The sequence below is a fragment of the Lithobates pipiens genome, unplaced genomic scaffold, assembly GCF_037356315.1.
Source record: "Lithobates pipiens isolate NorthernLeopardFrog02 unplaced genomic scaffold, aLitPip1_a1.2 Scaffold_10, whole genome shotgun sequence".
In the NCBI taxonomy this organism is placed as follows: domain Eukaryota; kingdom Metazoa; phylum Chordata; class Amphibia; order Anura; family Ranidae; genus Lithobates; species Lithobates pipiens.
In genome coordinates this window covers 20054238-20066579 of record NW_027507686.1, presented here as the reverse complement: position 1 = coordinate 20066579, position 12342 = coordinate 20054238, and the positions used below count along the sequence as shown (strand labels likewise).

At 44.2% G+C, this 12342-nt stretch overlaps 1 protein-coding gene across 1 annotated transcript in view; it reads right to left on the bottom strand.

Moving 5' to 3' along the window:
- Window positions 1-12040, bottom strand: part of LOC143927824 (IST1 homolog) — a 45194-nt gene extending 33154 nt beyond the window's left edge. Inside the window, exons 1-3 of the mRNA XM_077452236.1 lie at window positions 11878-12040; window positions 4933-5033; window positions 3257-3437 (exon numbers count right to left, since the gene is read on the bottom strand). Coding sequence (XP_077308362.1) covers window positions 3257-3437; window positions 4933-5020 — 269 coding nt within the window. The 5' untranslated portion in view covers window positions 5021-5033; window positions 11878-12040. The remainder of the gene's footprint in view (window positions 1-3256; window positions 3438-4932; window positions 5034-11877) is intronic.
- Between the last annotated feature and the right edge of the window lie 302 nt (window positions 12041-12342).

Here is a 12342-nt window from a genome sequence, read left to right as displayed (position 1 = left end):
CCAGCCCTTTAACACATCTCTAAAGCTAATAAGGCTACATTCACATCTATACATAACCTTAATCTTAACCCCTAATACTAACCCCTAACCCTAATATTAACCCCTAATATAAACCCCTAACCCTAATACTAACCCCTAACCCTAATATTAACCCCTAATATAAACCTCTAACACTAATACTAACCCCTAGTACTGACCCCAACCCTAATATTAACCCCTAACACTAATACTAACCCCTAATACTAACCCCAACCCTAATATTAACCCCTAACACTAATACTAACCCCTAACCCTAATACTAGCCCCCAATGCTGATGCTACCCCCAATCCCTAACCCTAATATTAACCCCTAACGCTAATACTAACCCCAACCCCTAATATAAACCTCTAACGCTAATACTAACCCCTAACCCTAATACTAGCCCTAATGCTAATCCTAACCCCTAAACCCTAATTCTAACCCCAACCACTAACCCTAATATTAACTCCTAACACTAACACTAACCCCTTACCCTAATATTAATCCCTAACCCTAATATTATCCCCTTACCCTAACCCCTAACACTAAGACTAACCCCTAACCCTAATATTAACCCCTAACCCCAACCGCTAACACTAAAATTAACCCCTAACACTAATAATAACCCCTAACACTAATATTAACCAACCTCTAACCCTAATATTAATCCCTAACCCTAATACTAACCCCTAATGCTAATATTAACCCCAAACGTAATACTAACCCCTAACCGCAACCCCTAACCCTAATGTTAACCACTAATACTAAACCCTAACTAAAATACTAACCCCTTACCCCAACCCTTAACCCTAATAGTAACACCAACCCCTAACCATAATATCACCCCCTAACATTAATACTAACCCCTAATCCTAATATTAACTTCTAACACTAATTCTAACACTAACACTAATACTAACCCTAATATTAACCCCTAACCCTAATACTAACCCCAAACCCTAACACTAATATTAACCCCTAACCCTTATATTGACCCCTAACCCCAACCCCTAACCCTAATATTAACCCCTAACACTAATACTAACCCTAACCAAAATACTAACCCCCTTACCCCAACCCCTAACCCTTATACTAACCCCAACCCCTAACCCTAATATTAACCCCTAACATTAATACCAGTGGCGGCCCGCCCATAGGGGGCGCCCGGGCGCCGCCCCCCCTCTCCCTAGGTGTAAAAAAAAAAAAAAAGTTAAAAAAAAACTAAAAAGTTAAAAAAAAAACTAAAAAAAAAAAATCGGGCCCTTTAAGACATTAAAAAAAAAAAAATGTCATTTAACAATTTAACATAGTGTACTGTGGCGCCGGTCACAGTGCACTATGAGAAGCGCCACGTCCATGCAATCACAAGATTGCATCCATGGCGCTTCATTTGCGGGTTAAAAACCCGCCTTGCGGCGCACTGCAGAACGCCGACTAGCTTCCGCCCGTAAAATCACTGTGATTCTTCGGGCGGAAGCATTGTCATTCTTAGACAGGCAGTCACTTCCGGCTTTCGGCTGCTTCACGAAACCCGGAAGTGACTTAGGCAGCTACGTTCCTTAGCCCGAGCGGAGCTGCCAGACAGTGAGAGGTGAGTCACCGCATAAAGGCTTTCTAGCCTCTACTTTGTGGAGAATGTTCGTGCATTTAGCTGAATGAATGCAAAAAGCTTTCACAGCCAGAAAGGTTTCCCCAGGCCAGGCGACTTTTGCCGTGGCCAATCAGAGATTGAGCTCTGAAGGGGGAACTCCACGGCAAATTTCTGAAAAAAAATTTGACGTGGGTTCCCCCTCCGAGAGCATACCAGGCCCTTAGGTCTGGTATGGATTCCAAGGGGAACCCCTTACGCCGAAAAAACGGCGTGGGGGTCCCCCCCAGATCCACACCAGACCCTTATCCGAGCACGCTACCCAGCCGGCCAGGAAAGGGGGTGGGGACGAGCGGGCGCCCCCCCCTCCTGAGCCGTACCAGGCCGCGTGCCCTCAACATGGGGGGGTGCCTTGGGGGAGGGGGGGCGTGCGGGTAGCGTGCTCGGATAAGGGTGTGGTGTGGATCTGGGGGGGACCCCCACGCCGTTTTTTCGGCGTAGGGGGTTCCCCTTGGAATCCATACCAGACCTAAGGGCCTGGTATGCTCTCGGAGGGGGAACCCACGTCAATTTTTTTTTTCCGATTACATAAGGGGCGTGTTTTATGAGAAGTGGGAGGGGCCAAAATGGTGGGCGGGGTCATGATGGGCGGGGTCTGGCGCCCCCCCATCCAAAAACTTCACCAGCCGCCACTGATTAATACTAACCCCTAACCCTAATAATAACCCCTAACCCTAATATTAACTTCTAACACTAATTCTAACCCTAACCCTAATACTAACCTCTAACCCTAATATTAACCTCTAACCCCAATCCCTAACCCTAATACTAACCCCTAACCCTAATATTAACCCCTAACACTAATACTAACCCCTAACCCTAACATTAACCCCTAACACTAATACTAACCCCAACCCCTAACCCTAATATTAACCTGTAACACTAATACTAACCCTTAACCCTAATATTAACCTGTAATACTAATACTAACCCCTAACCCTAATATTAACCCCTAACACTAATATTAACCCCTTACCCTAACCCTAACAAAAAATAATAAATAGTATTTTGTAAATCAATAAAATAAATAATAACAATAAATAACAAATTAATTAATGAATTAACTAACCCCTAACCCCCTACTCTAACTTAACAAAAAATAAATAATAATATTAAATAAATTAAATACATTAACCCCTAACCCTAACCCTAACCCCTAAGAAAAACAGATGCACAAGAAATGTTTTAAATCTTAATAAAGAAGTAATAAATAAAAGCAGATGAAAAAGTGAAAAAACACAGCAATACAAGATGAAACTGCTTATATTTTTCTGTATTGGCTAATAAAAACAAAAACTCCAAAGCTCAAAAACACTTTAAAAAAATGCTCAGGTGTGAATGCACCCTAGGGGGGTTGAGTACACAGAATTTTTGACCAATTCTCATTGCTGCATGTGCCCCCATTGGGGCAATTACTATTCACTTGCTGTCCCAGTGACAGTGACATTGGGACATAAGGTGAGGAGAAAACTCCCCATTGAAGATACAGCAGTAAAAGCCAAATGCAGGATTTAACCCTTCCTCATCCATTCCTAACATTGCTTGGGCTGGAGCCCCACTTTCATTCAGTAGAGCCTGTTTAGTCTTACTTCATGGATTGGATTAATCCGAATCGGGCCAACAAGAGGTCACAGTACAACTCCAGGATCTCCATTGCCTCCACCATGTAGTCTTCTCGGATGATGTGCTCCACTCGGATTCTCGCTCGTTCGTCCTTTCTGCATGATAAGTAGTCAGCAATCTCCTTCCTGGACTTCATGGCCATTTCCGCTACAGGGACATAAACACGCAATGTTTAAGTGTTATGCAGTGAAATCTCCACTTCATAAATTATATATTCACCGTGCAGTTATATTATGTAGCACTGCCCCCTTGAGGGCTGCTCAGAGTGACATGTTCATCTGCACCGCCCTGACCCTGTGAACCTTTCAGCCCACCTGACACTCTAGGTTCAGACATTTTGCAGGCACCTTTAAATGACACTCCAACACAAGTTATATAAAATATTCTCTTAGGTTTTACTGGAACAAAGATACATGGATAGGAGAATATGAATCAACCGAGTCCTGAATAACAGCCAATACTCAGGTGAAGAATACCCCTTTCCCCCAAAACAGTGTAATTACCCAGTAAGTAGCCCTGCTGACACCCTGGCCACTCGGCCTTCTCAGATTCTGGACCCAGATGGGCCGGAACCCACCCTGAGAGACATATTGCTAGCAGCTACATTCTGAAAATCATCAATTACTGAACTCACATCAGGAATTAAAGGGAAATTTCCTTAATCTGTGTCAGGGATTCTTGACCCAGTGCATTAATGTGCGCACGGCCGCGCACGCCAGTGAGACTGTTGCCAATCCGCCATATTTAAACACCTCAGCTGTGCAGAGACTTTGCTGTCTGATCTGCAGCTTGTATCAAATAATTATATTAAGAGGGGCCAGGCGCTACCTTTAGTGACTAGGAAGGGATGTGTGCAAGTATGTGTAAAGACATAAATATTTAACCACACATACAGCACCACCGGCTAGAAATGATCTGATCTGCATCTTGTACCTGTAAAACCTGCTCCTGAGATCCTGATTTTGATTCCTGTGTATGACACGGCTCACTCTGACTACGCTTGCTCTTTGTTACCCTGACCCTGCTTGCCTTGTTGCCTATGTTTACCTCACTACTGCTTGATATCTTGTTGCCAAACTCTGTCTGTATCCTGACCATTCTCTGCCTATCGTCCATATCTGCCTCTGATCATCTTTTACCAAACCTTGCTTGTCTGACTACGCATTGTGTCTCCACAGCTCTGCACCTACCAGCCTGCTTCCTGTTTCCTGCTGCATCAGCTGAACTGACAATATCTGCCGTTCAATCTGCTGGTCTATTCTGGTAGCACATCTACTACACCGAAGATCCAGGGCACCCATACACTGCCAGACTCTTGCGCCCACTGTTGCAACATCGGTGGCCCTTGAACCGGGGGTTGTACGAGAAAGCCTTCCCACTACACTTCAGGCTCGTATGTCAGGTACATGACAATTTGCTATGACATGCAGAAACTGCACGATCATACGTTGGCTCTGAAGGGGTTCCTGGGCATCCTTGTAGGTGAATGGGTGCCATTACAGCACGATGTGAATTATCAACAATCTTTGTCTGCTAAACATGCTGCCTGGCTGGATGACATGGAAAATAGGTTACATAGAAACAATGTAAAGGCCCTTGGCATTCCAGAAAAAAATGAAGGAATTCAGGACAGAGCACTCACTTTTCTTTTTTTCCAGAAGTTTTAGTCGGTTGATGACGAGTCTCAGATTGACCTTCAGTCGCTCAGCTTTAAATCCTGAACCCGGCATGGTGCCTTCTCCTCTAAAAAAAAGAGAAAATTTTAACTTTACAGTAGGAAATTCCTGTAACTGCACAGTCTATTTGCCTTTAGTAAACCAACCCCTCTGTGTTTAATTCACCACTCTGACTTATGCATATGTGTGTGTAAATTTCAGCTTGAACTGCTGAGCTCTGTAAACAACAGGATTCTTACAACAGCAGTTAAGGAGAAATTATAAAACAATAAAAAAATAAGCCTAATGCTCCAATTATAAGACTAGCTGTAAGTAGGAAAAATATTCACATGCAATGTTTCATATTTACCTGGAAAAATAATATATATAAAAATGTATTTTTCAGTCGTGTCTATATTAAACGAAAAAGAAAAAAAAAACCCTGTATATTCCCTTGGAGGCAATAGCAGCATCTCATGATAATATAAAACGGGAGTAAAAGGTTAACCACAAAACAGTCCTCTGCTATGTGGCTTTGCCAGGATACATGGTACCGCCGCGTACTTGTCTGGCAGGTGTGCAAATTCTCTTCCTGTGAGTTTGTCTCCATCACGTGGAAGAAAGAAATCGATCGGCATGCGGGTGATAAGTAATGGAAAAGGACGCACTGAGTCACTGTTTGCTCACTTTTGGACCTTTTTATCTTCTGTCACAACCATAGCTCGATGGGAAGTAAAGCTAACTGATATCAATTTATTGCAACCAGCAGGCCCTCTCTTCAGAGGTTTGGAGCAAAATGGGAACCAATGCTGATCCAATCACTCCAATCCCACAAAGGCCGGTTTATGGAAACTATACCGGACTCAACCCCCTTTTTCTATTGGCAGCAAGTGTGAACAAGCCATGATCGTGTAATTGTCTGCAAGAGCGTTAATATTTGTGTCATAATATAAAACATTGTCATGATAATTATTATTATTATTGCTACTATGACTATAATTTTTATGGTTCTTCACAATGGCACCAAAAATACCACGTATTTAGGGGTTCAGCTGTTTGTTTTTTTGTGATCTAGCACTGTGCTTATATCATTAAAATAATCACAAAAATCTGTTAGGCTGCATGTACATGGTCGTATATATTTTTGCATATGTATTTATTTGCTTTTATGTGCGTTCCTGCGTCTAGCATTAAAATATTCTATTGATCAGAATTCTGACCATTAGAATGTTTTAACAGGGGAACACACTTAGCATTAGTGCATGTTTATGCATGTTTAGGCTCGTTTAGGCTCATTTGGGCACTTTGAGCATTTTTTAACCATTTGACCTCCAGAAGATTTATCCCCCTTCCATGGCCAGACCATTTTTTTGCGAAACGGCACTGGGCTAATTTAACGGAAAATTGCAAGGTCATGCAACACTGTACCCATATAAAATGTATTTAATCCCCCCCCCCCCGCCCCACAAATAGAGCTTTCTTTTGGTGGTATTTGAGCATCTCTGCATTTTTTGTTTTTTGCGCTACAAAAAAGAAAACCGACAATTTAGGAAAAAAAAAAAATACTTTTTTTTTACTTTCTGCTATAAAACACATCCAATAAAAAAAAAAAAAAGTTAAATGTCTTCATAAATTTAAGCCAATATGTATTCTGTTACATATATTTGGTTAAAAAAAATCCCAATAAGTATATATTGATTAATTTATGCAAATGTTATAGCATCTACAAACTATGGTATATATACTGGCATTTAAAAAAAAAATGGTATATTAGTAATGGTGGTGATCAGTGACTTGTAGTGGGACTGCGATTTTGCGGAGGACAATCAAACACTAGTGCCACATAGACACATGATCGGACTTTCCGGCAGACTTGGTCCAGGGGAAAATCCACTGGACTTTGCAGCGGAGGTCCGCCGGACTTTCCGAAAGAGCGGACTTGCGCACACACGATTGGACTTTCCGGCGGACTAGGTTCGGTGGACAATCTGCTGGACTTTTGGCGGAGGTCCGACTAAAGTCCATTCATTTTGATAGTGACTTCAGGTGCGACGGGACGAGAGAGGGAAGTCAATGTCGCCACTTTCATGGGCGAGATTGACACCTTGCGAGCCCCGCTGCTTGGTATGGGTTTTAGGGGCAACCCCCTATGCCAAAAAAACTGCATGGGGTCCCCCCAAAGTCCATACCAAACCCTTATCGAGCATGCAGCCCGGCCGGTCAGGAGAGGGGGTGGGGAAAAGCGGGCGCCCCCCTCCTAAAACCGTACCAGGCCGCATGCCCTCAACATGGGGGGGTGGGTGCTTTGGGGAGGGCTCCCCCCCACTCCAAAGCACCTTGTCCCCATGTTGATGAGGACAAGGGCCTCTTCCCAACAACCCTGGCCATAGGTTGCCAGGGTCTGCGGGCAGGGAGCTTATCGGAATCCAGGAGCCCCCTTTAATAAGATCCCGGCCCCCCACCCTATGTGACTGAGTATGGGGTACATCGTACCCCTACCCATTCACCTGGGGGGAAAAGTGTAAAAAAAAAACACACTACACAGGTTTTTAAAGTAGTTTATTAGGCAGGTCCGGGGGTCTTCTTCTGACTTCAGGGGTCTTCTTCCGACTTCTCCGCACTTTCTTCTCACCGGGCTCTTCCGCTATCTTCTGCTCTTTTGCTGCTCTTTTGCTAGCAGAGGAGCGATGCATACTAGCCCATTATGCTTTTAATTTGCAGGCCTTGTGGGCAGCAAAAGAGGAAGTAAAACTCTTTTTTTTTTTTTTACTTTCTCTTTAAGATTAATTAAATGTATGGTTAGAGTTGATGCTACTACAGAAAGAAGTTCCTGGGGCCCCCCATCAGTTTTTGTCCTATAGGGCCCCATGATTTGTAGTTACACCCCAGGCCCTGGTGGTGAATAAGCTTCAAATGATTGCTGATCTGATTGTTAACTTTATAATCATGTTCCGCTGTGTCAGTGCTAATGGATGTTAGTGACGTATTCTGGATCACATGCTCAGTTCAATTGATAGAAGTAATTATATTTGTGCTTTGTGTGAGGTAATACAAGGCCAGCCTCCTCCATACAGGAGTTTCTGCCAGGTTATTGTCGGCTGAAACTGTGAAACTGGAGTAATGACATCCCACAGGAGGTAGGCCTGAAACCTGCCTGACCGGTCTCTGACAGAGAGTCATGGTCAGCTGACATACATGAGAGGCTCTTCTATAGAGTCATATGATCTGCATATTGTTTATAGAGTTCAGATGAGCGTCCCTCACACACTGAGAGAGTGTTGTCTGTCCAGCCAGTCAAGCAGAACGGTTGAAGAAAAGCCTATTTTTCAGACCCCCGATTCACTTGAGCGCATCTACAGTGCCTTGAAAAAGTATTCATACCCCTGGACATTTTCCACATTTTATCATGTTACAAAACAAAAAACGTAAATGTATTTTATTGGGATTTTATGTGATAGACCAACACAAAGTGGTACATAATTGTGAAGTGGAAGGAAAACGATAAATGATTTTCAAAATGTTTTACAAATAAATATGTGAAAAGTGTGGGGGGGGCATTTATATTCAGCCCCCCCAGAGTCAATACTTTGTAGAACCCCCTTTCTCTGCAATTACAGCTGCAAGTCTTTTTGGGGGTGTCTCTACCAGCTTTGCACATCTAGAGAGGGACATTTTTGCCCATTCTTCTTCGCAGAATATTTCAAGCTCTGTCAGATTGGATGGAGAGCGTCTGTGAACAACAATTTTCAAGTCTTGTCACAGATTCTCAATGTGATTTACTTGCTTAGGTGGATGCGGTATCTGTCCTCCGTCGGCTCTAACACTGAGATCGCTTGGCTGTGGAGGGGGCGGGAGTGGTCGGCTCTCAGCAGGTATGTGGGCTGATCACGACTTCATTGTTGTGATCTTGCCCTAGCCTTGACCGGCTCTGTAATGTCAGCTGACAGTGGGCTTCACCTCGCTGTCAGCTGAGAATAGGTCACAGAAGTGCAAAATGGACTGCACCCATGTGATCCACAGGAGAAGTACAGCCAAACAAGCTTTCCCCGTACTGCTCCTTAAGACCCCATTCACACAGGGACGTTTTGCAGGCACTATTGTGCTAAAAATAGCGCCTGCAAACCGACATGAAACAGCCGCTGCTTTCTCTCCAATGTGAAAGCCCCGAGGGCAAAAAAAGTCCTGCTAGCAGCATCTTTGGAGCGGTGAAGGAGCGGTGTATACACCACTCCTTCGCCACTCCTGCCCATTGAAATCAATGGGACAGCGTCGCTATACCGCCGGCAAAGCGCCTCTGCAGAGGCGCTTTGCGGTGGCTTTTAACCCTTTCTCGGCCGCTAGCGGTGGGTAACATCGCCTCGCTAGTGGCCGAATAGCGCTACAAATCTGACGGTAAAGTGCCGCTAAAAAGAGTGGTGCCTTACCGCCAACGCTCCGCTAAGAATAGCGGAGCTTTACCGCCGATGCTCTGCTAAGAATGCCGGCGCTTTAACGCCGATGCTCCTCCCACCTCAGTGTGAAAGGGGCCTAAAGGTAAGGGTTACAGCACAGGGTTTGGGTTCAGGGGGAAAAAAAGCACCCTAAAGAGATATTTAATGTATTCATGGAGTCTGGTGTGCCATTCCCTGGCTTTTTATATGTGTTTTGAATACTCCAATAGTGCGTTCTCTCGTAAATTCCTAACTCTGTTCCTGTCTAACATTGTGTGTTCCAGCTACTCCTGTTACATTCTCCAAAAAATAAAATGATTAAAATCCCTCATAATGGGCAAAGCAGGTCCCTAGGACAGTGATGGCGAAACCTTGGCACTGCAGATGTTTTGGAACTTCATTTCCCATGATGCTCATACACTCTGCAATGTAGGTGATCATCATGGGAAATGTAGCTCCAAAACATCTGGAGTGCCAAGAGTCACCATCACTGCCCTAGGAGATAGAAGACTCTCAGTGTAACCTTGGCATATTCCCATTGATCACTCAACATGTATTCTGTACTTGCTGGAGGAGCACCCCTCTTTACCATGCAGCACTTATCACCTCTTTTCTACTTGTAGGTGGATGCAGCGTTGTGCAATGGCAATAACACACATAGTCCCAGTGAAAGAACTTGTATGGAAACAACGCAAAGACAGTTCACAATAAACCTGGTGGGAAGGCAATCCAACAGGAACACTCACAGGTCCAGCAGTGTGTAGAGAGCAGGTTTCAGCTGAACTGGCGGAGCCTGCTGAGAATGCGGCCTGATGCTCTCTTACCCAAGCAGGAAGATCTCTAGACACTTGTGAGCACTGAGCTTTTCCTCCACGTCAGGAACCTTTCCCCGTCGCTATTTTTGTTCCTACCAGGCAGGGCACCTATGCTTACTCTACCCACTTGCAAAATGAATGCCAAGCCTGGGAGCCAGGGCCTTGAATAAGCTCTGCCTGACCCAAGATGGCTGCTGGAGTCACATGGGGCAGCAGCATCCAATTGGATTGCTTCCCCAGTGGCCCAGAAAACCATAGAGAAAATATGTTCCTCTTGACTGCGGAAGAGCGCCACCTGCAGTGAAGAAAGTAGACTGCACCAGTCTAAAAGTGTGGATGGTGGAATCTGTTAGACGTATATTATTCAGCCTATAGGCTATAGGTTTATGGCAAGCTTCAGCCCTGTGTAAGCTCCAATTCAAAATTCATATGACAGTGCTGAGTGTCAGAGTGGCCAATCACCAAGCACCAGTGCTTTCACATGGAATGAAGGGGAGGGAGTCATGTCCTTCCCCATACAGTACCTTCCCCATAGGTAGGGTTCTTTGCTCCTGACAGTTGACTAGTGTGATGGACACAGAGGCAAAGTTAGTATGTGTTACTGGTGGGGCCTCCATTCAACTGAACCTGTTGCCGGTAAAAGGCAAAGCACACGTTTGCTTTAAGATGATGGTAACCTTAACTTTAACATGCCCCTTAACACTGAGCCTAGCCTAAGAAAATAACGTCATCCCAATGATACCAACGATAAGGCATAATTCCTCTCAATGATACCAACGCTAGGGTACAATTCCTCCCAATGATACCAACCATAGGGCACAATTCCTCCCAATGACACCAACACTATGGCACAATTCCTCCCAGTGAAACCAACACTACAGCACAGTTCCTCCCAATGACACCAATACTACGGCACAATTCCTCCCAATGACACCAACACTACGGCACAATTCCTCCCAATGACACCAACACTACAGCACAATTCCTCCCAATGATACCAACAATAAGGCACAATTCCTTCCAATGACACCAACACTAGGGCACAATTCCTCTCAATGATACCAATGCTAGGGCACAATTCCTCTCAATGATACCAATGCTAGGGCACAATTCCTCTCAATGATACCAACGCTAGGGCGCAATTCCTCCCAATGATACCAACGCTAGGGCACAATTCCTCCCACTGACACCAAAGATGGGGCATTGTTTTTTTTACACTGATGGGGCTTTTTCTACTCCCAATTGCCATAGTCTCCCCCCTGCCCCAAAAGTCTGAAGCACAGCAAGCTGGCCCTTTGTTTAGAAAGTTTGGATACCCCTACTATGACTGATACATCTGCTGCACAGCTTTTTCTGTTTAAAAAAAACAACAAACTTAGTGGCCAGATCACCTGATGAAAATAAAAGAAATAAAGGCTAAAAAAGAAAACAAATGCAGCCATCACATAAAAGATATGGTAAACTGCAACATGATACATTGTTGCATTTGGGTTTAATACCGCTTTAACCATAACTTACTGTATCACAGGTAATGTACACTGCTTGTGTATAGAAAACCTGACATTTAAAGGGACATACATTTCCGGGGATGAGCTTTTCAGACCTGGAAATCAGGAATAGCAAGCAATGGGGATATTAGAAGTCTAAATGAACGCTTTGTGGGATTTATCAAGGTGAAGGTCCTTACCTGAGCTGACTCCAGACAGGTCCTGACGGTGTAAGGAAGAGGAGTGAGACTCGGGATGGAAGACGTAGTCGGGCTGGATAGATCAGTGTTATTATGGTATGTGTGGTAGGAAGACGAAGGCACGTGTTGTGTTTAGCGACATCATCACTGGGTGTGGACCATGTGACGTGTGTGATCACACTGATACCTTACCTGGGTGTGGGGAACGCTGACCTGTCACACACACACTGCCGCTGTGAAGTATAACACACAGAGAGCTGAGTGTGGATAAACAATAGAGCTGCGCGATTCTGGCTAAAATGAGAATCATGTTTTTTTTTCTTAGAATAAAGATCACGAGTCTCACGGCGTAACATCATCTTTCACATTATACAAAAAAATTGGGCTAACTTTACTGTTTTTTTTTATTCATTGAAGTGTATTTTCCCCCAAAAAAATTGCATTTGAAAGACCGCAGCACACATA